This window comes from Simochromis diagramma, unplaced genomic scaffold, assembly GCF_900408965.1.
Source record: "Simochromis diagramma unplaced genomic scaffold, fSimDia1.1 OVJJ01000822.1, whole genome shotgun sequence".
In the NCBI taxonomy this organism is placed as follows: domain Eukaryota; kingdom Metazoa; phylum Chordata; class Actinopteri; order Cichliformes; family Cichlidae; genus Simochromis; species Simochromis diagramma.
This window is the reverse complement of record NW_024387520.1, coordinates 523973-551088: the sequence shown is the minus strand read 5'-3', so window position 1 is coordinate 551088 and position 27116 is coordinate 523973. Positions and strand designations below refer to the sequence as shown.

General features: G+C 40.1%; 4 protein-coding genes across 16 annotated transcripts in view; 3 read left to right on the top strand and 1 right to left on the bottom strand.

The window, feature by feature from the left end:
- osbp2b (oxysterol binding protein 2b) overlaps nucleotides 1-5163 on the top strand; it is a 50130-nt gene extending 44967 nt beyond the window's left edge. Inside the window, exons 12-14 of one of the 2 annotated variants that reach the window (XM_040019248.1) lie at nucleotides 12-196; nucleotides 296-516; nucleotides 1807-5163. In XM_040019248.1, coding sequence (XP_039875182.1) covers nucleotides 12-196; nucleotides 296-516; nucleotides 1807-1949 — 549 coding nt within the window. In that variant the 3' untranslated portion in view covers nucleotides 1950-5163. The other variant, XM_040019249.1, reaches the window with a different exon arrangement.
- Nucleotides 5164-7964: 2801 nt separating this feature from the next.
- On the top strand, nucleotides 7965-19442 carry si:ch211-102c2.8 (trichohyalin). Of its 8 annotated transcripts, none has more exons than XM_040019238.1 (28): nucleotides 8396-8505; nucleotides 8811-8887; nucleotides 9019-9088; nucleotides 9176-9261; nucleotides 9375-9414; nucleotides 9518-9640; nucleotides 10271-10825; nucleotides 11562-11639; nucleotides 11758-11853; nucleotides 12019-12117; nucleotides 12205-12265; nucleotides 13025-13157; nucleotides 13266-13358; nucleotides 13444-13556; nucleotides 13681-13816; nucleotides 13914-14033; nucleotides 14421-14534; nucleotides 14639-14869; nucleotides 15203-15304; nucleotides 15391-15573; nucleotides 15650-15745; nucleotides 15841-16070; nucleotides 16144-16270; nucleotides 16342-16425; nucleotides 16503-16717; nucleotides 17092-17152; nucleotides 17252-17437; nucleotides 18463-19442. In XM_040019238.1, the coding sequence occupies exons 3-28, from the start codon at nucleotides 9022-9024 to the stop codon at nucleotides 18493-18495; spliced, it is 3462 nt and encodes a 1153-aa protein (XP_039875172.1). In that variant the 5' UTR covers nucleotides 8396-8505; nucleotides 8811-8887; nucleotides 9019-9021; the 3' UTR covers nucleotides 18496-19442. The 8 variants fall into 8 exon arrangements, 7 of the variants coding, with proteins under 7 accessions (XP_039875169.1, XP_039875171.1, XP_039875170.1 ...); XM_040019240.1 differs by having other exon boundaries at nucleotides 8399-8505; nucleotides 8791-8887; XM_040019235.1 differs by lacking the exon at nucleotides 8811-8887 and having other exon boundaries at nucleotides 7967-8505; nucleotides 15659-15745.
- ccdc117 (coiled-coil domain containing 117) lies at nucleotides 19168-25840 on the bottom strand. 4 transcript variants are annotated; one of them, XM_040019264.1, is made up of 6 exons: nucleotides 25727-25840; nucleotides 21749-21827; nucleotides 21564-21614; nucleotides 21190-21459; nucleotides 20366-20509; nucleotides 19168-20017 (listed from the first exon to the last, which is right to left on the bottom strand). In XM_040019264.1, exons 2-6 carry the CDS (start codon nucleotides 21784-21786, stop codon nucleotides 19783-19785), a joined length of 738 nt encoding a protein of 245 aa, XP_039875198.1. In that variant the 5' UTR covers nucleotides 21787-21827; nucleotides 25727-25840; the 3' UTR covers nucleotides 19168-19782. The 4 variants fall into 4 exon arrangements, with proteins under 4 accessions (XP_039875198.1, XP_039875195.1, XP_039875196.1 ...); XM_040019261.1 differs by lacking the exon at nucleotides 25727-25840 and adding an exon at nucleotides 22369-22646 and having other exon boundaries at nucleotides 21749-21956; XM_040019262.1 differs by lacking the exon at nucleotides 25727-25840 and adding an exon at nucleotides 22369-22646.
- tcn2 (transcobalamin II) lies at nucleotides 22758-26163 on the top strand. Of its 2 annotated transcripts, none has more exons than XM_040019256.1 (10): nucleotides 22758-22849; nucleotides 23142-23212; nucleotides 23646-23835; nucleotides 23937-24106; nucleotides 24398-24550; nucleotides 24996-25168; nucleotides 25257-25431; nucleotides 25521-25701; nucleotides 25778-25896; nucleotides 25991-26163. In XM_040019256.1, the coding sequence occupies exons 2-10, from the start codon at nucleotides 23155-23157 to the stop codon at nucleotides 26050-26052; spliced, it is 1281 nt and encodes a 426-aa protein (XP_039875190.1). In that variant the 5' UTR covers nucleotides 22758-22849; nucleotides 23142-23154; the 3' UTR covers nucleotides 26053-26163. The 2 variants fall into 2 exon arrangements, with proteins under 2 accessions (XP_039875190.1, XP_039875191.1); XM_040019257.1 differs by having other exon boundaries at nucleotides 22782-22849; nucleotides 23145-23212.
- Nucleotides 26164-27116: the final 953 nt, after the last annotated feature.

Below are 27116 nucleotides of genomic sequence, written 5' to 3'. Positions count from 1 at the left end.
TTTTTTTCCAGGTGACAGGTGTGGTGGCAGACAGCGGGGGCCAGGCTCACTACATCCTCTCTGGTACGTGGGATGAGAAAATGGAAAGTGCCAAGATCGTTCAGAGCAGCCGAGGAGGCAGCGGGTCAGAGGGCAAGCAGAAGATGGTCTACCAGACTCTGTCCCCCAAACTGCTGTGGAAGAAATACCCGCTCCCGTAAGCCAACAGCCATAGCTGAGTAAACAGCTGCGATGTGTGATAAATGTCATGGAACTCCACAGTGTACCTCATGCCAATTCCTTCTTGCCTTGTCAGGGAGAACGCTGAGAACATGTACTACTTCTCAGCTCTGGCACTGACCTTAAATGAGCTGGAGGATGGGGTGGCAACGACCGACAGCCGTCTGAGACCAGACCAGAGGCTGATGGAGGACGGGCGATGGGATGAAGCAAACTCCGAAAAACAGAGGCTAGAGGAGAAACAAAGAGCAGTGAGAAGGAGGAGGGAAGCAGAGGCCTCAGACGCTCTGGATGAAGGTATGAGACTGAGAACAGTGAGAGTGAGTGTGTGTCTGTCTGCGTCTAGTGATGAGAAAGGAGAAAGAAAGCAAGAGTCAGGGCATAAAGTTATTTTATGCATGTATGGTAGTAAAAGTCCCAATCATTATTAGATTAGACAATGTCAGGTGGGAGCTGGAGCATTCTTTTACTACAAATATCATTACAACAGATAAATCACTGAATTAGAAAATCCCTCAATAGAAATATTTGATTAAAAGGGATCTGTGGCATGCTGTGCTACATAATCAAGGCTGAGCTCATACCCAAGTATTAGATCAAATGATTAATAAGCAGTAACTGAATAATTTACCTAAGCTTCTTGAGCTCTATAATTTAGATGTAAGAGTTTTAAGAGTTCACGTTAAGAAAGCAGGGCTCATTAAGAAAACTAAGAAGAGATGGTTATAATAAATAAGAGTTTAAATCTTACAGGGACCTCAGCAGACACTTTTCATCCTCGTGGCATTCCTGTCTGTGTGTTGTGCGTAGGCTAGATTGTTTTTGATGTACCCATGACTTGTCTTTCTTTTCCTCCCTCTATTGATGGTCAGAGTGTGATTATGACTCTGGTGAGTGGGGGTTGCCCTGTACCCCTCCGTTGTGCATCACTCCCACATACACACACACAAACAAACAAACAAACACACAAACGCCATCCTCTGTGTTACTCTGTGTGGTCTGCCTCAGTGTTGGGAACTGCATGAAACCCTTCTCATGTCAATTTCTCCAAATAATGACTCAGGAAAAAAAAACACTTTTTCCTGCACACATGCAACATTTTCATTCAGAACTGGCCTCGGTAACATGTTGCATTTAAGAAAATGATTTAACATTACAAGTATTCTCAGTGTGCTCTGGTGAAGCCACATTAGCAAGTGATTAGATTGGATTTCTTCCTGCATTGCCATTATGCTTTTTCTTTTTTTCGATTGGACACTTTTCTGATGCACTTTTTTAGTTTTTTTTTTTTTTATATGCTTGTTTTTCGTTTTGACTGCTCTTTTTATGAAACAGATTCATTTTTTAGTTCAGGGACTTTTAAAAGTTTGAGTATAGCTCCTTCACCATGATCCTTTCAGGTTTTGGCATATTTGCACAATGTGTGCTCATTTGTTTCTTTATCACTACTATATGCATTGTATGAAGGTGAAATGATCTGAGTGTGAATAGCCTGCGAGTGTGGCTTCTCCATTAGAGGATAATCGGATCAAACCAATGGATTAATACCTGTGATTTTTTTTTTTTTTTTTTTTTCCCCCCTCACAGGTAGAGAATATGAAGGCTACCAGCCATTGTGGTTTTACCAGAGGAGGGACTCAGTTACTGGAGAGACAAGCTTTGTGTACAAGGGGGGTTACTGGGAGGCAAAGGAGAGACAGGACTGGAGCCTGTGTCCTGACATCTTCTAACCCAGGAACCTCCTCTGGGATCACACCTAACCTCATGAGACAGTGAACCGCTCCACCTCTGGTCCTTAAGCAGTGGAGCGAACGAGCACCATGTGGACCTTTTTTTTTTTTTTCTTGTTTTTGTGTGAACATGAGAATGTGTATGTTTCGCACACTCTCAGATTACACTGTACCTCCAAATGTACACTCTATGGGCGTTCCCTGAGTAGTCCTATTTGACACTATACTCAAACAGCCGTGAGATCACGTGTGGATGCGAGATAACAGAGTTGTAACACCACACAGTAAAGCTAACCCGCTCAGTCCTGATGCTCTGGTGTGCCGGAAATGCTACCCACAATGCACTTTTCTGTGTTCACTCCACTACAGAGTTTCCCAAATTGGATAGAAACCCACGTCAAAGCTGCTCATGATTATGAACTGATTAAAAAGAATAAAGAGGGACATAAAAACAGAACACACAACAACAGTATTTCAATATTTGTAAGAAAAATGTCTTCACCCTCAGTTTTATTCAGTACAACAGAGATTAACCTGGGCCTACTTTATTAATCAGCCCCCTCATTTTCTTTATGATAAACATTTTAAGTGCTCATTATTTGCCTCTTTTGATATGTTAAAGCCGGGCTTAGAGCAACCACCGGTCACAGGGAAAACGTGTGTTTATTTCCCAACCGGCTGATGAGTGATTGCTGACAGTTGCTGTGAGATCGACTGCTAAAATTCCATTCACAGGCCTAGAGACCAGTCGGTCACCACCCCTCCTCCAGGAACCACCGGTTACTAAGAAAGCGTGTATATTACGAGATCGGTTGGCAAGTGGTTGCAGGAGGTTGCAGACGCTTGCATGAAATTGGTTCATGCAAGAGGTTTTCGGTGCTGCATTGAAAACCTCTTTGTGATTGCTGCTAGCATGTGCTAGCACTTTGCCTCAGTCACCAGCAGTTTGCAAGGGGGGGTGTTGACTTTTTTGGTAACTGCTTGCCAAGTGGTAGCGAGTGAAAATTCACTGAAACCATAAAGTAAAAGTTGCACCTTGTATTGGTTGCAACCGCCAGATGCAATTTTTACTTTCACTTCTCTGGTCTGTTTTGCCCTTTTCAGTACAACTCTGAGAGGGTTTCGCTAACAGCCAAAGCAGGCACAAGGAGCCCGTGGGTATAGCATTCTCTGATTTTTACCCGACGATAGCAAGCAAGCTGGTTGAGGAATACACATTTTTCCGTAGCAACCGGCAGTTGTCAGGGGGTTGCCAAACTATGTCTGTGACTGAGGTATAGAAAGTAATGGATGAAGACTCTGAAATAGTCACAGCTTTGATTGCATGTGTTATAAACTATGGAGAGTCAACGTGTTCAGTAAATATAAAAAAAAAAACATAATTAAATACAGAGAAATGAACGTACGAATAATCACATAATTAACTACAGAAAATGTATCTAATATAACCATAAAGTGAGAAAAAGAATCAGACTAACCTCTGTATCTCGGCTTACAGGTTTTACTTTATTCAGTGTTAAATATTTTATTTATAAATAGGTTTATTTTCATCAAGAAGTCTGAGGACAAGTGGGGCAGAGCCCATGTGATTGATTTGTGATATAACGGGCTCTATAAGTCAGAATTAGCTGACAGACTCGGTGTTGTTATGGAAGAAGATGATATTCTGAGGGGAAAAGTTAAAAAAAAAAAAATTAAAAAGGTTTGGTTAAAGTGGTTTTTGTCTTAAAAGCTGCTAGAATGAAATAAAACCAGATATTAGGTTTTATGATGTATTATCTTTTTTTTTCTAAATTCATGTGTGTTTAAAATTTTTATGGTTCTGTTATACATTTTCTGTATTGGTTCGTCAGACGGATTCATTCTAAATATATTTGTATTTCATTTTCAACACATTGAGTCTCCATAATCTACAGCTGTTTGATTGATCCACTAGAGATTGGTTTATCTCAACTAATGAAATATGCATCAAGGCAGTAATCCTTTTTCCATTTGGACTGGATATTAAGTTTTCCCTTTAGGGACGTGCAATTAGTCTGTTCATGTTAGTTATATTAGAAATATGAGCTGTCTCTATGCTTCATTGGATCTCAGTCATCTTAACATTTTCCATTTGTGACTCTGATTAGGAAAAATTATATAGTAGTAGTTTGATTATAACACATTAGTGCAACTGCAGTGGTGACATTAAAACACTTGTATCACTGTCACGGGAATCTCCATCAAAGACCTGAATAAGCACGTTTCACTGTGGTTGACTAGAGGTTAGTACATATCTCTGTGTTGATGTTGAGAAAATCTCACTCTGTACATGAACACTATCTTGTCCTCTGGTGCTCTCCCGTGGCAACACTTACCATATCATCAGTGATCGTTTTAACTAGTATCATCTTCAGTGATCGTACAAAGTATTAAGTCTGCGCCCGATCACTGAGGCGTTAACAAGTAAACATTAACCCGGGAACACACCGGTTTCTTCTCACTAGTTCCACAGCATCCATCCCTCACTAGTTTGTAGTCCAGATGTTTCCAGTGGAGTTACTGAATTTGAGACTGGAGCGGGTACTCCAAGGAACCCACAGTGGCTTTAGTTGATAGGAGGTCAAAGGTTATAGAAGCAGACAGGGCTGGTTCCTGTAGTGCTCCTCTTTGCAGTCAGCTGTAGCCACAGAGGACAAGCCCGAGCGGCCACTCCAGGCTCTCTGCAGCTCATTTGCCATTTGTGGACTTGCTGATCTGGGATCAGCTCACAGAGGTACACTGAGTCTTTTGCCTTTAACTGACTGAATAAGGGAACGAGTCCCCTGACCTGTGCACTACAAGTCTACAGTGACAAGAGTTTTGAAGAAAAAAAAAAAAAAAAAAACAGTCGATATTTTTTTGTAATTATTGTTAGGAATGTAGAATTTGGAGGTATTGTATCTACCATCCAGCCTATTTGTGTGAATATTTTGTGATAAAACAATGATACTGTAAAAGAAGAATTATACTAATGTGAGTATTGAGTTCTCTGTACAGCAGAGGTTAAGGAGGGGGTAGAGGGGGGACTAAATGAGCCTGAAGATAGACACTAACTCAGAGGTGTCCTCAATTTGGCCAAAAACTGTGTTAACAGACTGAAAATAAAGGTTTTTTTATATAGTTCTTAATACTAACATGTTGTTAGCTGTGGTTCAGTTATTTCCTCTGATGTGCGGGTCATGCAAATGTAAAACACACACACACACACACACACACACACACACACACACACACACACACACACAGGGAAAAGAAATTCCTTCACACAAGGAAGAAATGCTAGGATTTAGCCGATAGAGTGAATTTTAAGTGTGATAATATGAGCTCTTATCGTTTACCTGTCTGATTCTTTAGCAGTGAACTAATGATAGTGAGAAGTGAATTCTGGCACTTTTACTCATTTACACAAAAGGTTTTCTTACAGTTTTGAGTTGTGGTTGTCATGAGCATGGTCACTTGTTAAAAGGAATAATTTAGTGTTTGAAAATTCATTTTGTTTTGAAATTTGCTGGAGTTGGATGAGAAGATGAAGCCTTCTCTTGTTGTAAATATGAAGCTACAGACGGCAGTTTAGCTTAGCTGTACTCAAAAACACTGGAAACGGGGTAGCTCGGCTCTGACCACCCATCAGTCCCTCTAAATTTCACCTCCATCTTTGCTGGAAGTTTGCCACTTTGGTGCCAGGAGGAAGTCTTGCACATAACTAAAGATGGAAGTTAAACCTAACGTACCCAAAATTTGGTACCAAAAACTGTCTTGAAAAATGAAACAAATAAGATCCATGTTAGTTTATCAGATCTCCAGCTGCTGGTAGCTTATATTCTGTTTCCAGTCCTCTTAATCCTAAAAAGTGACTGCTGCCTGTAGCCTTACAATGTGTCCTGTTGGACAGAAGGAGGCACATAAGCACATTTCCCAAAGTGTTGAGCCTTTTCTTTACATTTTCTTTCTGCTATCCTTCTTTTCTATTTCATAAATGTGTATCGAAGACTTATCATTGTACATCGGAGCGATCGCCACTTGAACATGATGAAAATGTGGAGGTTCCCTGCAGATTTACTTTAATAAATTGTGTTTGAGATTATTTTATATTTGAGAATACATATTATATTTTGAATGATAATGGAGAGCTCATCTTAGGTTTAAATCAATATATTTCCAAACAAAAAGATGACCTCAGTACTTGATGGTGACTTGCCTACTGAAGTTGTCCCTTTTAAGGGCCTGTACAGTATCGGACAGCTGTAGCAATAAAGCGGTGGAGGTGTAGATTTGTTAGTTTGTGGCTGTTGTTCGTTCAAAGACTCGTTGTCTGCCTCGTTTAGAAAGGGAAAAAACACAACCAAAGTGTAAGAGAAGAGTGTGTTGTAGACTAAATAATCCTCTTCATCTGCCTTCCCGATCTCAGAGGGTTCAAATGTAAACCCTCCCCGCCGCTGTTTATCTCATCTCATCTGAACCTGATGCTTAATTCACTACGATGTGATTCTTGGCTTTAATTTTCTTGTTTTTATTTTCTAATCTGATTTCTTCCTTCTCAATGGGTGCCATTATTCCTATATTGGTGTTTTCATACTATTTGTGTGCATAGCGGGTTTGATTTGTGTGCACGTGCAGCATTACATATCCTGCTTTTCAGTGCTGCTCAGTTTTGAGGCAGAAATAGGCTGATGCTGATGATGACGACGAAGATGGGGAGATTTTTCTTGCCTTGTCTAAACTAAACCTTGCTTCTTATTCGACAGTGACTCGCAGCTTTGTGGTGAGATTATGGTGATATTAACAATCCATACGATTGGTAGAAATTATGAGATGTTTCACAATAGCGACCTGGCACAGGATTGAGGTGACTGACCTGCCTTGATAACTCTTACTCCCAAATACACAAAGGTGTATTCAGGTGTTACTGCGTATTCAGCTGAGGTTTTTCTTTTTTCCTCCCCCTTTTTTAAAAAATAAAATTGTGTATTTTCTCCCTTAATTTATACTCGTATAACACTGTCTTTAAACAGCAAAGACAAAACGGTGAAAAAAGAAGATAATAAAGTTGTTATTGTTGACACTGGATACCAGTCTCTTCTCATTTGTTTCTTCTCTGACCAAAGGATGAGTTGAACTGGCAGAACAGAGAAATGTTTGAGTTTAAAGTCGATGTCCCACTAATGAAACATGACACTCTAAACAGTTTTTATGAAAGTGAATAAAACATTATTTGTATCATTGCTTATTCCAATCATGAAGTGCATATTCAATGTACTGTTTTCTTGGGTAGACAACAGAAGCTTTCTTTAAAATGAGAAAGGTGAGAGTTCTTTGGAGTCAATGACTGCCTGAAGTTTAGAACCCATGAACATGGACATCCATGGACTCCCTTGTGATGCTCTGCCAGGCCTTGTTTGTGGGTCTCTCTGCCTTCATTTTTGTCTTCAGTGACTGAAAAGCTCCTCTATTGGGTTATCAGGTGACTCAACCATCTATTATCCCATTTCTTTGCTTTGAGAAACTCTTGGGCTGTTTTTACTGTATGTTTTGGGTCATTATCCATTTTCACAGCGTAGCATCATCTGATCAGTTCTGCAGAATTGGAGTGAGTCTAAGCAGAGAGTAAAGCCCTGTGCACTTCACAGTTCATCCTGCTGCGTCTATTAGCAACCACATCAATAAACACTAGTGACCTGGTTCCACTTGCAGCCTTATGCCCATGCCATATACATACATATATATGAGGGAACAGACTTCCTCTGGCCATAAAACTTTATACATTTTCCAATTATTTTCCAGCCTCTGAAAAGGTGGGACAGTGCACAAAATTGTCTGTAATTCCTAAACAGTTTATGCAAAACTTTTGAAAAAACAAAACAAGACACTGATTGATTTTAAAACCACTGCAGTGGTTTACAGAGGTAAAACTACAAGAAATATTAGTATTTAGATATTTAAGTAATTGTCTTTGTTCAAATAATTATGGAATAAGTATAATTTTGACTTTCTGTTTTTAATTCCGTTTAGTTTGTTAGTTTCTAGAGTTGATTTTCTTACTTGTTTAGTTTTTATTAGTTTCATTGTTAGTCTTTATTAACTCTATTAACTATTATCGTTATATGTCAAAGGCAAGACTTAGGAAAATCTGGTATCAGATTTTTATAAAAAATGAAAACAGTAGACTCAGTCTAGGATGTCTATCAATTTATTTTTAACCAAACTAACGTACTAGAGCTAAACATACTACCTCTATATTTGTTTTTGTTTGTTGGTTTTACAAATTCAGAAAATATTTTTTATGCGAGTGAACTATTTTTAATATCCTGTTTTTAATTTAGTTTTTGTTAACTATAATAACTTCGTTTACCGCTTTTACTGCCGTAGCTCGCGCGGCTCCTCAGGGCTGTTAGCTTGCTGTATCTCGAGTTGTTTGACCGTTTCCATGGCAGCCTCAATTTCCCGTCAATCAACTCTCCCGGCAGCAGCAACAACTGTGCCAGTCAGAACCGCTGAGACATGTTCGCCATCGACTGAAAACGCCCGTCTTCTTAAAGTAAGTTAGTTCTGAGTGTTTGTCGCGGTCAGTGTGATGTTTTTTGTTTTCATTTGATAACTCAGAAACATGAACGTTTAACCAGGGAGCTTCAGACAGATTGGCCAGACGCTTTTGTGTTCAATACATCTGATTTGTGGGCTCATTCGCACTATGAAAATATCACTCTGCTTATAGGAAAGGCTCGATTGAGTCTTGGCTGCGGCTGAAAAAAAAAATAGTCCCACAAGTCGCAGCTAGATGTGACACTTTAATACTCCAGATATTTGTAAGTAACTTTCACAGCTCTTGGACTTGATTTTCAGACGGGGAGATCCGGGGATTTATCGTCAACTCAAGTCAGTTTGGCTTGCTAAGTGGTCTTGGTTTCCTGGACAACTGGGTAACATACCCCCGCCCCCCATCACCGTACTGCCACACACTCCTTATAACTTTCCTGTTAGCCCTGACTGCTAAGGGGGTGTAGTCTCCTATGTTGTCTCTCAATGCCTGCACTTTTGTCTTCACGTGCAGGACATGGCTGAGAGGAACAATAATGGAGCAGACAGACATGCAGAACACCCCCAGAAACTTCTTTACACTGGTCTGAAGGTTTAAAAGCATTATTATTGTTATTCCTAACTCTTATGTGTGCAGCCATTCATATACCCCCTTTTCTCTGCCCTCATAGATCTTAACGACAATAGCAGTGTGTTTGGATTTGACCACTGCGATCGCCTCCTGGATGCAATGGATGCTCAGCTTGAGCAATTGCAGGTTTGTGACTCTGTGATTGTCACTCTGTATGTTTGTCTCTGTGCACATGTAGGCAAATTTAAAATGATAATAAAAATGATAATAACATAAGCAAGTATGATTAATATATCCAGGTGCTGCCCCAGAAATGTGAGCTTAATTGCAGCAGTGCAGGTAATTTATATCACAATAACAGCTCTATACTAGATTTATAAGTTTGTGTTTTCCATGTAATATTATGTAATCTCTTTTTTTTCTGTGTGTGGTATTTTTCTAGCTCCTCTTGGTTGGAGTCAGTCTCTGGGCAAAGATACAGGCCTGGAAAGTACAAGTGAACAAAATGGTACCCCCATGTCTGGTCTAGATTTGATGAGCGCCCCAGTAGTGCAGCAAAGATATGGTAATATTTTAATATTAGGGCTATTCACAGGAAAAGTTTTAAATTAACAATGTTTTTAACTGAAAAGGCCTTATTTATAGTCTGAGGTAAATATCTTACAACAGTGAAAATGATTAGTACTAGTGGTGACATAATTTTTCTTTCTGCACAAGTGAAAGAAATGCAACCCTGATTTCCAAAAAAGTTGTAACTAAGTTTAAAATTGAAATATACAACAACCCAACTTTCTTGGAAATTATGTTGCTAAATGTATACATGCTTAATATGCTTAATATGAAGCTGCTTAATATGAGAGTTGGTCAGGCCCCTGTGTGTTGTCTTCATAGGTGGCCTATAATTAAATGATATATATGTAAAGTATTGTGCAAAAAATCTCAATCCAACACTCATTTCTTTAGATTATACTTCCAGACTTTCTTGGAATTGTTTTAAAATGGTCTTGGGCAATAGTTCTTTATACCTTCTGCCTTAAATGCTGTATGTATGTTTTCAGTAAATCACTGAAGCAAAATATGAAGAAATTAGAGGTGGCTTAACACTCTTGCACAGGACTGTGTGGTCTATGTTGATCACCATAATGTTAATAGAGTGGACTTTTCTTTACACCACTTCTCCTCTGCTCTACCTCAGAAAACACTGAGGGCTGCTCGAAAGATCCTGTAACTGGTGACAAAACTGAAAAGAGGTTAGACAGGAGGGACAAAGAGGAAATCGAGTCTTGTAGAGAGCAGGTCATCTGGAGGCTGGAGAGGCTACTTGGAGGCACCTGCAAGGAAGGAGGGCTGGCCGAAGAAATTGGCCTTCCTTCAGACAGTATCTGCACCGAGGACTTTGCTACACGCTTCAGAGAGGAGATGGTAGAACTGACTTTTATAGATGTCAGTATGCAAATGTCGGATAAAGCAGAAGTGACTGGGAATACAAACATCTCTGACAGCGGCGCTTACCAAAGTAAACAACATGAACGACATGTTTATGATGTTGAAAGAAGAGGTTCAGAAACGACTGGGGAAAGCAGCGATGACACACTCACTCCTCAGCATTCCCTGACAAACCAACCACGTCCAAACAAGAAGAGCTGTGTTTCTCATAGTGCTGGAGCAAATATATCACATGCTGGTGTGAAAGCAGGAGCTTCAGAGACATGCAGATTACCACAGCCTGAGGATGACAGCAGTGGTACAAGTCTGTATCTATAGAATCTTTGAAAGATAAGCTTTCAGGCATGTTTTAACTTTGCTTAGTCAAAGGGGTGAGGATTGAGAGAAAAATGATCCATCTGTCTTCCAGTTCTTTGGCCATATGTCTGTCCATCTGTGTGTTCGACATGTGATCGAAGGCACGTTCTCTACAGATGTTTGACTGTATGAAAATCATTTTGGCAAAACAAAAATGGTGCCTGAATACCATTATAGGTTGAGGAGTGTTATTACTTCTCGTCTAAAGTAGTAAGTCAAAAAATGGGCTCACATCTATGAATGGTTATAATTCATACCCAAAGCATTAAATATATCACATGCTCTCCCTCCACTCAAATACCAGAACTCTGGATTTGAGCTTTTGGACTTGAGGCCAAACTTTCAACTCAGCATGCACATAACCTAATGCAGTGGTTCCTAAAACGGGGGCAGGGAACTCAATGGCTTCAGGGAGTCACTGCATGAAGTCATGTGCGACCATGGAGAATAATGTTGAATGGATTTAAAGTTGCGCGAATGAATGAACATAAGTGCTAGTAGAGGCCTCTGATGTTAGCTTGGCTGGATTGCTAACTTTTCAAATAGAAGTATGAATGAAAAAGTTTTATAACCATTGATAGATGCAATACAGGACACCTTTACGCCTTACGTGTACTGTCAGCTGTAGTTTTTTTTATTTATTTTTTAATATATAAGTCTGTTTTCTTCCCTTTTCATTTCAGGCTTCCACAGCACAGAGTTTTTAAAAGACCCTGAAAATGTCAACAGCAGCTGTTCTCCTAAGACCAGGTGCTTGGCAGGTACCACACACGTTACACTGCATTACACTTGCATTTACAAGCACAGCCTACCACACTGATGCTTTTGGGATTCTGTTTATTTGAAATAGTGATTTTGGGCTGCTTGGTTCTTTTCCAGGAGTACCTGTGCTGAGCTTTGACACGGTGTCCATTGACAGCGACCTTGATACAGTCTGCACGGAGCAAGTCAGGCAGCACATTCACAAGTGGCCCGGTAAGAAACAGAAGATATGGAAGTGAACTAATTTATTGATATTTTGTGTCTAAACATATTTGAGTTTGAAAAGTGAAACTGAAAAATTTAAAGGGTAATGAATGATAATTACAAAATCTTTAACTATGAAGGATAATATCTACAAAAAGTATCCACTCTTGTTAGGATGGCACTCTCTCATTCGGTCTGTCACAGAAATTAATGGCCAATGTAGCAACCAGACTGACATAACAACACAAGAAAGTGAATCTCGGTCTACATCAGGTAAGAGCTGACTACTACTATTTTATTACTATAAAATACACAAAGTAGTAAAGTGTCAAAATAATTTTCTTGTCTTTATTCCCAAAGTGCAGAGATCCCCATATGGACCTGTTCGTAACTCTCAACGTAACAGGAGAACAGCATATAGGTAAAATAAATCAAAGTATGAGCTGCACCTATGTTAGTGCACACACAATAGCCTCAGGAAACTTCAATATGACAGGTAATGCACTAAGAGGACAAGCTCTGAAAGCTCTTAATACAATAAAGAGAAAATTTTAATAACTTCCAAAATCCAATTAAAATCTGCCTTTAAATATTTGGTTGTCTTTCTGCCAATTGTGCTGTAGGATAGTTGGTTGTATGGTGGGGAAGTTTGGGTTTAGAGCTCTACCCATTGGGACAAACACCCAACAGTATCTCTAACACGTAAAATTCTGCAAATATATTTTCTATGCACACAGAAAAATGCCAAAAAATGTCTGTCAAGCACACAAAATTTTTAATTACCCTAATATCAGCCCTTAAGCGTAAGAGATGAACCCAGAAGAAGAACCTTTCATGTCAGCTGGTGATGATTCTGAAGTGCTTCCTGTCAAAACCCAGTTCTGCAACAACACTGCTTTCCAAATATCAATCAGAGTAAAACAGTGCAAAGAAATCTATGTAAAACACTGGAAAGAAGAAACTTAAAAGCTACAGTAGACAAGAATGTCATCTGACCTTAAACATAGATTAAGAATTAGCAGAATAGGAAGGAACACTTACTTTAACAAATTAAATTCTATAATTCCAGATGTCAGTCACCTAAACTTAATCTCAAAATTAAAAATACTCCTAGGGCAAGTTCTCCTTGTTTTTTAAATACTTTTTCAGATTTGTGTATTCTGCTCTCATGTGTATTCAGACCTGCGAGTTATTTTAGTGACACAGATGAAGAAATGAGCTGCTGGAGCAGCAAGTCCAGGCCTGAGAGGACACTGGACAAGATGCAGTCTGAATGGGTCGAGGTGATTGGCCGACTCTCTGACCTCCGACAAGTAAGACTAAACCTCCAGGGGAAATTTATTCTATTCTGTGTCAGTTGTATAAATTCACTTGCATGCATATGTATGAGATGGTGCTTAGCTTGTTTGTGTGTGGTTTAGAAATGTGAGGAAGAGGAGGAGACGCTGTGGTTGAAGAGGGCTCAGATAAAAGATGTTGAGGTCTGCCTCTCTGAACTTAGACAACAAAGGAAGGTAAAGTCCAGCATTTTCAAATGTTTTTCAGGAGAATGTTTGCTGAAGACTCACTAACGTGTACAAGTAATGGTTCGTGCTGCAGCATGCCTTGCAGGAGTTAGAGCGACTGACTACAGAGACGGCACAGATGGAGGAGGAGAAGAGGACTTTGCAGTCTGTTCAGAGAGACAGCAGAGCAGAGAGGAAGTCTGTTGGGTATAAAATCTCCTCCTACTAACTGTCTCATTCAGAGCCATGTGCATTAACATGGCCAACATCAACATAATATTTGTCTGCATAAAGGAGTTTTCTTTATTGATAAAACATAATTTTGCTGCAGCCATGGTAGCTGGCAGCTACAGAAGATGCTGAGGCAGAAAGAATCATGTCTTCTCCAGCACAGAGACACCCAGGAAGATTTTACAGTTCAGCGTCTGTGTAAACAGACTCCAAAGGATGGATCCTGCTTCAAAGCAGTAAAAAAACAAGCCTAATCCTGTAGTTAGTGGTTCAGTCCTTGGTTTAATTTTGTTCTTATGTCATCACTTTCTCTTTTTATTGTTCAATAAACAGAACAATGTCATAATGTCGGTGCTGGAGCAGGAAGAAATGGAAAGACAGCTGGATAATGCCAAAACAGAACTGTTTGCTGAGCAGCGACGTGCCAGAGAAAAGCTGGAGTCCATACAAGAGGTATCATAGCCTGTTTATAGACTATGTAGTAACTCCAAAAATACAAAGTTATAACTAAAAATATTTTTTGGTTTAATGGGACTCATTTTTTATACATGTAAACATGAAATTACATTAAATTGTGCTTTTCTTTTTATAGTCTGCATTCACTTTACGAACAGAAATATTTATGATCTTCAACAATCCAAATGGAGAATCTAAACTTTAATCATAAAGTTGTGGATTTATCATTTTACAATTTTATTTTGGGCTTCTTTATCATTGGGATCTCAATTTCAGTGAGGGTGCTGAATGAAATTTAACAGACAGAATCCATTTTTGTTTGAGTAAAGGCAGATTTAGTGTCTGCTTTAAAATGTCTCTGAATATATTTTCCTTTTGGAGCAGAAATTGGAAGAGACTTGTGAAGAGCTCCAAAGGGCCACAGAAGCAGAGATGTCACTGAGAAACAGATGTGCTTGTTTGGAAGAAAAACAGATGCAGAAAAAGGGGCAGATTGAGGTAGCTTTTTTTTTTTTTTTTTTTTTTTTTTTACATAAATATACTGTGTGTGTGTGTGTGTGTGTGTGTGTGTGTGTTACTGTTGCTGTCTCTTTTCCTGTTAGGCACTGGAGGCTCGAGTGAGTGGGCTGCAGGGTGAGGTGGGAGAACATAAGATCAGGGTGGTAACTCTGGAGAAAATGTTGGCCCACAAAGAGCTGCAGCTCCTAGATTTCCAGGAGCAATGCAGTGCCTTACAAGCAGAACGAGATGGACTGAAGGTGGAGCAACAGCACTTGAGAATGCAGCACCACAAAGCCCTGAAGGAAGTTGAAGAGCACGCCCACAGTATAATGGTAAGTGCTACAAAGCCTTTTTTCTTGTTCTATAAGTAACTTTACTAATATGTTTATATTATTAACAGCAAGCCCAAAAGGTTTATTGTTACAGGTTACTGATTTCTCCTCAGTTTATATTCAGGCTAAAAAGAAAAAAGTATTCCTTTGAAAGTACAGACTAGAGAACTGTTTGGTGAGGGGTTGTATCTCAGGTATTCTGTAGTGTCATAAATGCATACATTTTATGTTGGGTGGCGTGCCATTGTTAAGGTTATTGCACTACATATTATACTACTAGTAAAATACTTTGTAGGGTTACTTCTAAGAGGTCGTCCTCTCTTAATTTTGTAGCTAAAAGAAGAAGAATTAATTAAGCTACAGAAATCTCTGCAACAGCAGAAGGAAGAGGTAAAGAAACATGAAGAGGAGTTGCGTGTAGTAGCATCGGAAAAGGTACACTGATAATCCTTTGACTAACATATGCAACCTTTCTAACATAATTGGATGGTATGAACAGAATGCTCTCTTTTTCCATTTAGGTGTACAAAGCAGTGAAGGAGGAGAGGAGGAAGTGGGAGGCAGAAAAAATGGAAGCTCTGGAGGTGCAGCGTGGGATACTGGAAGAGCAGAATGAAAAGCTCCTGGAAAGTTTGAGGAGCGAAATGCAGAAAGAGAAGAGTAAAGCATTAGCTCTTCAACATCAGGTCATGGAACTAAAAACAGTAAGGGATCTTCCACTTAGATAAATCTAAATACATTTTCTTTCCATGTTTGTATGATTTTGCTTTTATCTCTAAGAAACTGCAGGAGCTGGAAAAGGAAAACTGTACACAGTTGGCTGCAATTTGCAAGTCACTGAAAGAGGAGCACCAGGCGGAGCTACAGATGGCGCAGGTGCAGTGAAACCACAGAAAGCAGTCATGTTCAAACTCTAGATGTGATGTGACATCTTAGAAAAGTTGACCTGGTGTGCTCTGTAATCATGGCAGAGTCATAGGACAGTTCTGCAGCTCGAGAAGGATGTCCAGCTGGCAGTTAAAGAGGCAGACAGGCTCCGGGTGATGCTAGAAGAAAGGGAGAGCAGCCATAACCAAATCACATCTGAGATGGGGCAGCAACACCAACACTGGACTGAGCAGCTAGCAGCAGAGTGCCAGCATCTCAGCCTGTTAGTGGAGCAAAGTCGAGCCAAACAAAGTGCTGGAAAACTACCTCCCAGGTATAATTTTATGCCCAGTCTTCACAGCTTGTTTGTAATTGGCTTGTAATGCACATATCTTTGTCATTTGCAGTTTCACAGTAGCCGAGGCTTTTATGAACCTAAAAACACTACGAGAGCGGCTGAAGGCTTTTATTAGCCAACTGCACCAAAAGCTAGACTCACAGAAACAAACCAACGAGCAGCTGAGAAAAGAAAAGGTATCATTTGAACTTTACAGCACGCTAAATGTTTATATGGACATATTCAGTAAAAATCTCCCATTTTTCAGGAGCAAGAACTGAGCATCCAGAGGCAACAGCTGAGGCTGGAGAGAGATCAAGCTTTGAATTTTTTAAAGGAACGACTCATTCAGGTCTGAACCCACACGCTTAGACAAAACACACACACATAGCATTAGAGGAAATTTAACTCCCTGTGACATTTTTGCAGGAACACATTGAGGAGTTGAGCAGCTTAAAATGGGTTCACATGAGTGATGGAGGAGTTCAAGGCGGAGGAGGAGTGGCAGCATGTCTCCGCAAGCAGTTGAAGGCCAAAGACTCTGAGCTCAGGCAGGTTCAGAGGAGCATGGCTGAGTGGAAGGGACAGACCGCAGCTCGCCTGGCACTCAAGTTTGAAGAAGAGTTGACGGCTGAACTGGAACGGTAACGTGCTCAAAACAAAAATGGCATCCTCCAAACTAAACCCAGAATGCAGCCAAGTCATGTTTTTCTTTTTGTGTTGCAATAATTTCCCAAAGCTGCTGATCTTGAATCAAACAATACTGTGACATGTATACAGTTTTTGTGCTAACTTTTGTCATCCCACAGGTGCCAGGCAAAGTTGTTAAGGGGCAGGTAATTTTGTGTCTTGGTAAATCGATGTTATACTAACCAGCTGTACAAGAGCATGATCTCACCTCAACTCAATGTGATGCGATGCTTAGACCATAGATCTAACATTATACATATACAACAGATGTTCATGCAGTTATGTTATTTACCCAACAACCAACCAAATTCAGGTTTGCTTTTTCTAGGAAGGCACCAAGACCACAAGATGTTAGGCAGAGGGAGCCTGAAAGACCTGAGGAAGAAATGGTAAATGGTTTGCTCTTTCTGTGTGAAACCCAAAACTTGTGTGTCCTTACTCATTGTTTATGCTATTAAGAAAAATCCTGGTATCATTTTTCTTTTAAGGAATACCAGAAATCTCTCAGCTCTCCCTCCCTCCAAGCTCTGAACTCCCATCACAGCTCCTCAGACATGGCTTCCTTTAAGCTTATACGTTACCTCCAGAGCAAAGTGAAGCAGCTCCGTGCTGAAAATCAGGCCTACGGGTGGAGCTCACCTCCTCCCGATTTATCAGGATCCTATCTTGGAACAGTGAGTAAATTCTTCAGTATCTGGTTATTGTGAAGTGACTTTTAATGTTTCCACTTGATGAAGTTTACAGTAGTTATAAATTTCAGTACTCCAAGTACTACTTGTAATTTAAAGTCAAGTATTTTTGTGAAGGTTTTGTAATTTTTTTTCTTAATTTTCTAACCCACAAAATTATGTCTTCATTCATATTTAGTCTGACCAAAAAAATGCACAATGAAAAAATACAAAGCTTTACAGCAGTTTAAGGCTATTGATGGTGGTTCTCTGCACTCACATTTCCACAGATTATAAAATAAACCGATAAAACATTAATTCAATTCAATTCAATTTTATTTATATAGCGCCAAATCACAACAAAAGTCGCCTCAAGGTGCTTCATAGATACAGAGAAAAACCCATCATATGACCCCCTATGAGCAAGCACTTTGGCGACAGTGGGAAGGAAAAACTCCCTTTTAACAGGAAGAAACCTCCGGCAGAACCAGGCTCAGGGAGGGGCGGGGCCATCTGCTGCGACCGGTTGGGGTGAGAGAAGGAAGACAGGATAAAAGACATGCTGTGGAAGAGAGACAGAGGTTAATAACAGATATGACTCAATGCAGAGAGGTCTATTAATACATAGTGAGTGAGAAAGGTGACTGGAAAGGAAAAACTCAATGCATCATGGGAATCCCCCGGCAGCCTACGTCTATTACAGCATAGCTAAGGGAGGATTCAGGGTCACCTGGTCCAGCCCTAACTGTATGCTTTAGCAAAAAGGAAAGTTTTAAGCCTAATCTTAAAAGTAGAGATAGTGTCTGTCTCCTGAATCCAAACTGGAAGCTGGTTCCACAGAAGAGGGGCCTGAAAACTGAAGGCTCTCCCTCCCATTCTACTTTTAACACAAATAGCATGTTTCTTTAGAAGAATCTCAGAATAGTATCAGTCATGCATACAGCCATGCTACCCATGTCTGATGGGAATATTAAAAGCACTAATTGTTTTCCAAATATTGATATTAACTGCTATTATTGTTTCATTCACAGATCCCTCAGAGTACAGACACAGATGGGAGTTAAAGCAACACAAAACCTTACACTGTGTGAACGACTGCACACCAGTAATAGAATGCTCTTCAAATCAGCCTTATTTAAAGTTGTCCCATGGCAACAAATATAAATCATTCACTGTTCTAAGATAGGAGGTTAACAAGCAGGTCACAGTGACATATGGAACAACTGGAGATGTGGTCATCACATTCCTCTGTGCTAAGGCAGTAAGGTTTTTATAGCTTGCAGTGAGCTGTAAACGACAGGAGCTGACATTTCTCTGAAGACTAACGATCATGTGAGTTACCGTACATTAAATAACCTCATAAAGCTGGCAGGGCTTTAACAAAGTCCTTAGAAAATGCTTAAAAATACATTTACAGTTTCTGCAAGGCTGAAGCAAAATGTAACGTATTAAAGGCTTTTGAACCTGTCTACTTGTACTCGCTGTCCATTAATCTGAAGGGTTCAAAAATATGGCTGAATTTGGAAAGGGTGTGAAGTATGATGATCACTATTGTAAGAGTCAAACCAAATACAAACAACTATCTAAATATTTGGGTAGAGCTCCATTTACAGTATGCATGCATGGTAAATGGATTGGTACTTACAGTATTATAGCGCATTTTACTATAAGCCATGTTCACACACACAAACTTGCCTGATTCAAGCACTTTCATCCAATGAAAACTGGGCAGAATATACACATGAAAACTGTACATTTATTAAAAAACAAATATAAAGTTTATAGCACCCAATGGCTAGCTGAAGTTCTGGTCATGTGCATATGAAAATACAGTCAAACCATAAAAATCTGCATTTCCATGACTTTATAAATTCCTCCAAGCTCCCCTAATGGCATACTTGATAAGCAATAGAGATGATCTCTCCGCCAGAAGTATTACTACAAGCAGGAAGGCATGCCACAAGCAAATGTGATGCTCCACGCTGATGTTTAAGAAATATAATCATATTTACAGCACATCAGCGTAGTGCTGGCCAGGCTTTGGCAACGTAAAAGTCGTTTCACTTCTTACGGGAAACATCAATACTGCGAAGTATTATGTAAGGCTACTTGTTGACAGACCTTGGAGATTATGTCAGTTATTATGTTACAAGTGGGATCAAATGGGATTAAAGTCAGAAAACATAAATTACTGCCAAGAAAATGATGCGCTTCACAAACTTTTCAAAACTTCACAATATCCTTATAAAGACAAACTGACCAGCCTGAAGTTGTTCCACGTCTTTTTAAATCTTTACTTTGCTACGAGTCTCCAGTCTTTCACTTTGGCATCACTTTGTGGAGAAACACTATTACATTTCCATCTCCTCCTCCCCAGAGTTGTGGGCCACAGAGAAACTGTACAGAGGAGAGTGTGTGTCTGCTGGTGGACTTGAGGTGTTAAGGGGACTGGGAGATGGACATGGAGTTGGAGTCTGCCGACACACAGTCTGTTGTTTGCGCTGTTTTTGTAATGAGTCCTTAAGTCTCTGACTGAAGGGATCTTCTGGTGGCCGCCATAGCACCAGCTCCATACAGGAACGGCTCCTAAAGTGTGAGAAAGACGAAGGTGACACAAATATTAGCATCCCTAAAGGAGTGCAACTGCGCTGACTTCTTAATCAAGAAACTCTTGCCAGTTGAAAACAATATTTGGAGTCCATCTCACATCATTACTCATATTTTTGTTTTTTTTCCTTACGTTGTAAATTTCCCTGTACAGTCTATTTCTTGCTTTTTATATTAACTTTTGTGTGAATCTGCATGCTCCATCTGCCTGTCGCTTTGCTGCTAGAACACCTGAATTTCCCCAATGAGGGACAATAAAGGATATATCCATTTCTATTTATTACTTAAAAATCACCATTAAATGTTCCAATAACAAAATAAACATACACAGACTGGGCTACTGTGTGGGGGAGGATGTCACTGATGCCCTGCCGCAGGCCCTTCTTCAAACTGTCAGACAGCACCAGCACCGGGCGTCTCGGAGCTGGCTCTACATCCAGATCTTCATCCTCATCGTCCTCCAGTGTTATTCTGTGATACATCAATAGTACATTGTGGGTTGTCACTCTTTCTTGTGATGTAACCCCCAAACTCTTCCCCAACACTGAATGCCAGATTTAAGAAAAACCCCACTTTGAATGATATAAATGGAAATGTTATGTATTTACATTGTTCTTGACAATGTAAATACATACGTGAAAATACAAAACAGTCTGAAGGGTGGTCTGTGGGCCTGACATATACATTGTATGCACATTATAAACAGAGGCCTGTGCTTACAGAGGTACGTTCAGGATTGACCTCAAATACTCAGACATCAGAACTTTTTACTGGGTTACATCACTATGGTTACTTATTCTACATACCAAAACCTGCTTCGGGGCATGTACAACATACCCAGGATTATGTTTCCATTATCTGGTTTCACTTAACCCATCATTCGCAATCAGGATAATCAAGCATATGAAGCTAAATCTCTAAGCCAACCCAATGTTTCCCCTGCATGTTTACATGAAAGGGCTTGGCAACATCTGACCAATCACAAATATGGGTTGGTGAACTGGCAATAGAATCAACTCGTTTTACAAAGGAAGATAAAACTATCATGCAGAGGTTAAAGACACAATACACACCATAACACAGCTGCTGTGAACAAATAACAAGTTGTGTTTTGTTCATTTTTTTTCTCCCAAATGTTATACATTGCATACCTGTCTTCTATCTCCTGAAGTTTTCTCTGTGCGGCCTCGATCTCCATGCAGGAGCTCTCCGTCTCAAGTCGGAACAGGGAAGAAGAGGTCTGCGGCAAAGTGGTGTTATTAGATGTTGTGCAGGACTGTGGAGGCGCAGGACAGGCTTGCTGTGCAGACTGAGAAGAGCAGCTGTTTGCACCAGACCAGTCACACTCTGTGCTAGTGCTCAAATTTGAAGGAGCAACTTCTGCCTCAAACATTAACCTCCTCTTTTTGGCACTGCAACCCCTGATAAAACAATCATATAGTTTAACACTTATGTAGGGCTAAGACAAGCATTACCAAATGCTTTTATTCTTTTTTTTTTTTTTAATAATTCATCTCTCACTTACTCATCATCTGCTCTCCTCCTGTGCTTCCTGAGGCATCTAGTCTCCCAGTTGCTGTGGAATAGAGGCACAGAAAATGCCTGTGTCAGGCTCAGAAATAAAAGTATATTTCAAATTAAGCCAAAGCGTGTCTGACAAATGTGGTGAAAACAAACAAACAAATAGTGCACTGTGCATCAGTTACATACCTGTTAGAGACTGTCGCTGTCTGTACATCCTCAATCATACTTGAAGGTCCGAGGTCGAAGTCAGGAAGGCTTGTGGGGCCTGAAAAGGAATACATGGCTGGCAGGCAGCTCAGCTCACTGCTTGGGGGCGCAGGGTGATGCATGCTGGCCCAATCGATGAAATGTTTTTGAACAGCTACGCGAGTAAGCAGCTATTAACGACTCTGATCTGGAAGATCAGTATTGATACCAGTCAGTTAAGCCGATAAAGGTTTTTTTTATTTTTATTTTTTTACAAACTACATGACGCACATGTTATTTGTTTACATCGCGCTAGCTGCCTCCTATTTAGCTAGCTATAACGCTACTGCCGTTAGCATGTTAATGATAAAACTTTGTGTTATTAATAGATGAGAGGTAAACACACGACAGCCTCATCCCTGCACTGAACAGCCACTCTGCACAAGTTAAGCAAAAATATTTGGCGTTAAAGAGCGAGTTGTGCAGCTGCCCTGCCCCATTGCCGTTTTTGTTGTTGACAAATGTTGTTAGCTCGCCTCCGTTCAGAGCTTATTTATTCTCCTTTAGAGAGTTCCCATTTGCACACAAAAATAGTTTTTACAAGCTAAAGTCGTACTAACCTAATCGCATGATACCCCCGTCGAATAGAAAAAGATCCAAAATTAACTGTCACCGTGCTCTGTGGACTTCTTCTATGATAGGCTGGGTCAAACTGACGTTAGCTCCTTACTCTGAGTCGCGCTAGAACAGTCGTCAAGGTTCTAGAAAGTGCGCATGTTACGTTTAGTGGGATTGTGGGAAATGTATTTCCAGTGGATGTACTACAAACTGTAGTTTCCGAAAAAGAAAAAAAAAAACGACAAAAAAAAAACCCGTCGTGGAAATGTAAAAGTGATCTCTAGTGACAATAAGACGGTGTTGGCATTTTATTTTTTAATATTAGAGATTTTTTTCTTAATTTCCGGTCAGCTGACGTTTAAAGGGACCCTCTCGCGTTATGATTGCAAATGACCAGTCATGTGACAGTGAAATACTAGAAGCTGTTGTCCCAGCTCGTCTCGTCACTCGGCTGTGATTTTTCACTTTGGACGATCCGTGGAGGTAACACGCTACTGTTTACAGGATATGTCAAAACAACGCTTTGATTTTATAATCATGTGATACTTATTGTCTGCTGTGATGCTGGCACACAATCCATGTCACTATAAATTAGTTATTTTTATATTTATTTTCTATTACTTGTACATGCCTTCCTCAAAGATCCTTGCATTTTTATCACCCGCAGTGACTGTATATCTGTTTTACTTTTACTGTTTTTGTTTTTAACTGTTTTTAACTGTTTAGCCGAGTTGATTCATTTTCTGTGTGCCTGATTTTTGTATGTTTTAACCAGCAGGTTATCCAGAATGATAACTTTGGTGATAATCTCAGCACTGATTGGTTTTGCCTCTACCAAACCATGTGGTAAGTAGGCCGACTTTAAAAAGACCTCTTTACAAATTAATTAAAAAAAAGAAAAGAAAACTTAACTATACTAAACTTCCTAAAGCTGCACTAACTCTGAGGCAACCCAGTTTGCAAATACACTTACTGATGAGTCTGGACATTCACAGATGTTGCAATTGCGTATTTAATGAATGTGAGTGATACATTGTGTTGCTTGTTTACTTAGTGGTGTAGGATTAACAGTGAATGTGGCTCCTCTTTGGCCTTGATCTGCTGAGGGTGTTGAACGCAGTAGTGATGATTCTGTAAATTAGTCCTGCTGATGCAGCAGCTATGGTTTTGCAACACTTTCAAAAGTTCATGTAAATGTCAACAGCAGCAGAGCAGAGATACTTATAGGTTTTGTTTGTGTCAGGTGACTTTTTTTTAAACCTATAAAGTTAAATTCCAGATACAGAAGGCTCCAACACTGAGCTGCTGCTTTCACTCAACAAGAATCTCCTTCGCTCTCTGGAGAGCCAGGAGGGACTTCCTAACCCCAGTGTCCACTTGGCATTACGCCTTTCCAATAACCACAACCTGGCCAAGGAGAGCGAACACCTCAACAGACTAAAAAATGAATTGCACAATGACATTCAAAGGTACACACACACACAACACACATTTATGCACACTTAAACACTTTCTATGAAGTCCTCTTTCTCCCCAATGTTCTCTACTGAGCCTTTTTTCCTCCTCTCAGCTCTCTCTCTAACAGTCAGCCTGTGACTGGTGTGCTGGCGCTCTACAACCTGGCTTTAAAGTCCTCCTGCTATGATCTCAACACGGTCAGCTTCACTGTAAACGAGAGGAGTGAAGCACTGCTGACACACCTGAAGAACCAGATGGAGCTGGAGAAAGAGCACATTGCCTGTAAGGTTTTTGTTTGTTTGTTTGTTTGATTTTTAGTTTCTGAAGGGCAATCATTGTCATAAATTTTTTTTCAGCAATCCTCTCCTCTTTGATGTGCTACAGTATCTGACCAGAGTTTACCTAATGTAGAGGACGGGGGTCATATTTCATAGTTTGTGAATTTAGCAGGGATAGAGTAACTTTCTGTCTAATTTCATCCAGACTGAAATGCCTCATCATTTCTCAAACATTGCTGTGAAGTTGTGGTTCAGTGTAATTTGGTTTAATTTGCTTCTTCTCTCCTGCATTCAGTCAGCCACCGCCCTTTGACCAACTATTACCAGTACTCCCTGGGTGTGCTCGCTCTCTGTGCGAGCGGCATCAGGGTCAACAACCATGTGACCAACAAGCTCATCAAAGCAGCAGAACATGAGCAGTTCAAACATGGAGAGTCTGAGAGTGTGGGTGGGTGAAACATGCCTTAATGGTGTCTTTAGCTGTTAACATAAAGGTGAAATAATGATGCAGGAGTCACCCTGCTATTACCTACTAACAATCATGTGTTTAGGATAATTTAGTTTACCGCTGATGACACGATGACACATGATGGAGTAAACATATATTCACTGCCGTGTTATATTTCAGATCAAAATCCACTGAGTTTGAAGCTGAGGCCACCTGATGGATATTTAACAGGAAGCTCTACATACAGTTTAGCTTTCAGTTCTTTGTCTATGCCACAGTTTGCTCTGGCAAAGCGGTTACCTCTTGTAGTGCTAGCTTAGCTTTCACTAAACATCTACATTAGTATGCTGTGAAAATGCTAAAAGCTTTTCACTTTGTATTTTAGCTTTGAATACAGCTGTAATGATGCAGTTGTGCTAATATTTTATCCAATTTTTCTCCTCAGATACGTATGCCATGGCTGGAATGGCACTCCAGTGTGTGAAGGACTCTGGTTCTCACATGCAAAACGCTGCTGGGCTGGACACCGCTCTTAGCAAGATCAAGCAGAAGCTTCTAGCCTCCCGCAGGGCTGATGGTCATATTGGTAATGAATTCAGCACAGGCCTTGCAGTTCAAGTAAGGATCCTTTCTCTCTCTCTCTCTTCAGAGACTTCTACAGAGCAATATCTTTGCAGCTGAAGTGTGTTTATTTGATGTGTTCAAGGCCCTGTTAGCAATGGGCAGTGAGGTTGCAGAGTGTGCTGCCTCAATGGAGGCCATGAGGACAGCTGCTAGAAGCAACGCATACCACAACCCCATGGCCATCTCTCAGACTCTGCCTGCTCTCCAGCAAACATCCTACATGGCAGTTAAAAGCAAGGAGTGCCTCACTGAGGATAGTATGTGCAGCATCATTTCTACCCTCTTTGGCCACTTTAGGTTGTGTCTGTTGCCACTCTAACATTGTTATATGTGTACCTTCCTGCAGACACTCTGGTGCTTGAGCCCTTAGATCCTGTAGTGGTTTCACCAAACCAGGTCAAGGTGAATGTGATGGTGGAAGTGGTGACATCCAGCAGAGCGGCAGCACTTTACTCGGTGCGTGTGCCAAAGGGCAGCTCCCTGCTAGAGGCTCTTGAACTGCTCAAGGAGGAAAATGTTGGCTTCACGTGAGTTCATGCAATTGTATTTTACCTTGCGCGTGATTGGCTGCAGTGAGTAGTCTCTGACGATGCTGTGTGGCAGGTTTGAGAAGGAGTCCAGCCTGTGGGGACCTTTCTTAAGTGTGGTGAATGGAGAGCAGGCCAGGCAAAGTGACCGCAGATACTGGCACCTCTCCTCAGATGACACTGCACTCACTGAGGGTGAGTAGACACACACATGCATGCAAACACACTTTAGACTGTGACGCACAAACGAGGATTTCGTTGATCTGCTTTCACTGTGTCTCTCTGTCAGGTGTCGGTGATTTCAAGATCGAGGCGGCTCAAAGGATCACCATCAGAAACACGAGCTACTGATGTTCCAGCCAATCAGTGATTAGATGATCAGCACTTTAATCTTTATGAACTAATGATTACACCTAAATTGTCTCTTGGCATCATATATCAATAAATCCCACAATTACTTAACAGAATGTTTGCATTTTAAGTAGATATGAAGATTGAACAAAAGTGTAATTAAGAGCTATTTCAACAAAGTTTGTGTTGAATATTTTTACTTTGGAAAACGTTTTTATGATTATAATATAATTACTACGAAATGTCAAATAAAATGACTTTTGTGATTATGCTCTTTTGAAGACTTTTTTTTAAGGACAATCTATTTGTATGCTTTTTATATTGTTACAAACAGTATAAACCAGTGACAGTTCATCTGAATTTATTTATTTTCTATTTTTTTTGGATGGCTTTTCAAAAGTATGTAGTTTGAATAAAAATAAAATAATAAAAATGCAGAATAAAAAAAAAAAAAATGTAGTGCCTGTTTAGCGCCAAGCTTTCACACTGCGTGCTGACTGCTGAGGTAAATTATTGTCTTACAGGCTAGGTTGTTTGCACTAATAAACAGGTGCCATGAATCTTTGTTAACATGGCTGGAGTAGATGTGTCAGTGCACTAAGGTTGAAAATGGCATCTTTCATATTCATCTGGCAAAAATAATTTATAGGAAAGTTTGTATCTATTTATTAAAGATTGGTTGAAGACCCTTTGCCACATGCATTGGCTGCATATAAACATCATTATATTACAGTTTACGGCCATATGCACATCATATATTGTAGGGTATGGGCTAAATTTACTAAGAAAGCTAGTGGAGTCGTCTGCTGATTAGAGGCAACGAGCTAATTTTCGAACGCAGAAGCACGTGCTGTCCGTGGTCCTGAAACGTGACAACAACGTGAAAAATCAATGCCATTACGTTGAGTGTTTAATATATTTAAGGCGTTCTTGCGTAAAGAAATGGTGCTTTGCAACACTATGGGACGGTAAGAATTTCTGACAGGCGTTCAAGAAAATTAAAGAAGTGACTTTTGTTGGTGTTTCAGGTTATCTTTGATTTCCGCAGCAATCAGCATGCTGTT

Excerpts from the sequence above, each read along its gene's own strand:
- si:ch211-102c2.8 (XM_040019234.1), top strand. The coding sequence starts at position 8,395 with ATGGCAGCCTCAATTTCCCGTCAATCAACTCTCCCGGCAGCAGCAACA. Across the intron at positions 13,359-13,443 it reads AACTTAGACAACAAAGGAAG|CATGCCTTGCAGGAGTTAGA; the intron begins GTAAAGTCCAGC and ends TTCGTGCTGCAG. Across the intron at positions 14,034-14,420 it reads AGCTGGAGTCCATACAAGAG|AAATTGGAAGAGACTTGTGA; the intron begins GTATCATAGCCT and ends CTTTTGGAGCAG.
- ccdc117 (XM_040019260.1), bottom strand. The coding sequence starts at position 21,891 with ATGCATCACCCTGCGCCCCCAAGCAGTGAGCTGAGCTGCCTGCCAGCC. Across the intron at positions 21,460-21,563 it reads AGGAGGAGAGCAGATGATGA|GGGTTGCAGTGCCAAAAAGA; the intron begins GTAAGTGAGAGA and ends TTGTTTTATCAG. Across the intron at positions 20,018-20,365 it reads CACACAGTAGCCCAGTCTGT|GAGCCGTTCCTGTATGGAGC; the intron begins GTATGTTTATTT and ends CTCACACTTTAG.
- tcn2 (XM_040019256.1), top strand. The coding sequence starts at position 23,155 with ATGATAACTTTGGTGATAATCTCAGCACTGATTGGTTTTGCCTCTACC. Across the intron at positions 23,213-23,645 it reads TGCCTCTACCAAACCATGTG|ATACAGAAGGCTCCAACACT; the intron begins GTAAGTAGGCCG and ends GTTAAATTCCAG. Across the intron at positions 25,169-25,256 it reads GCACAGGCCTTGCAGTTCAA|GCCCTGTTAGCAATGGGCAG; the intron begins GTAAGGATCCTT and ends GATGTGTTCAAG.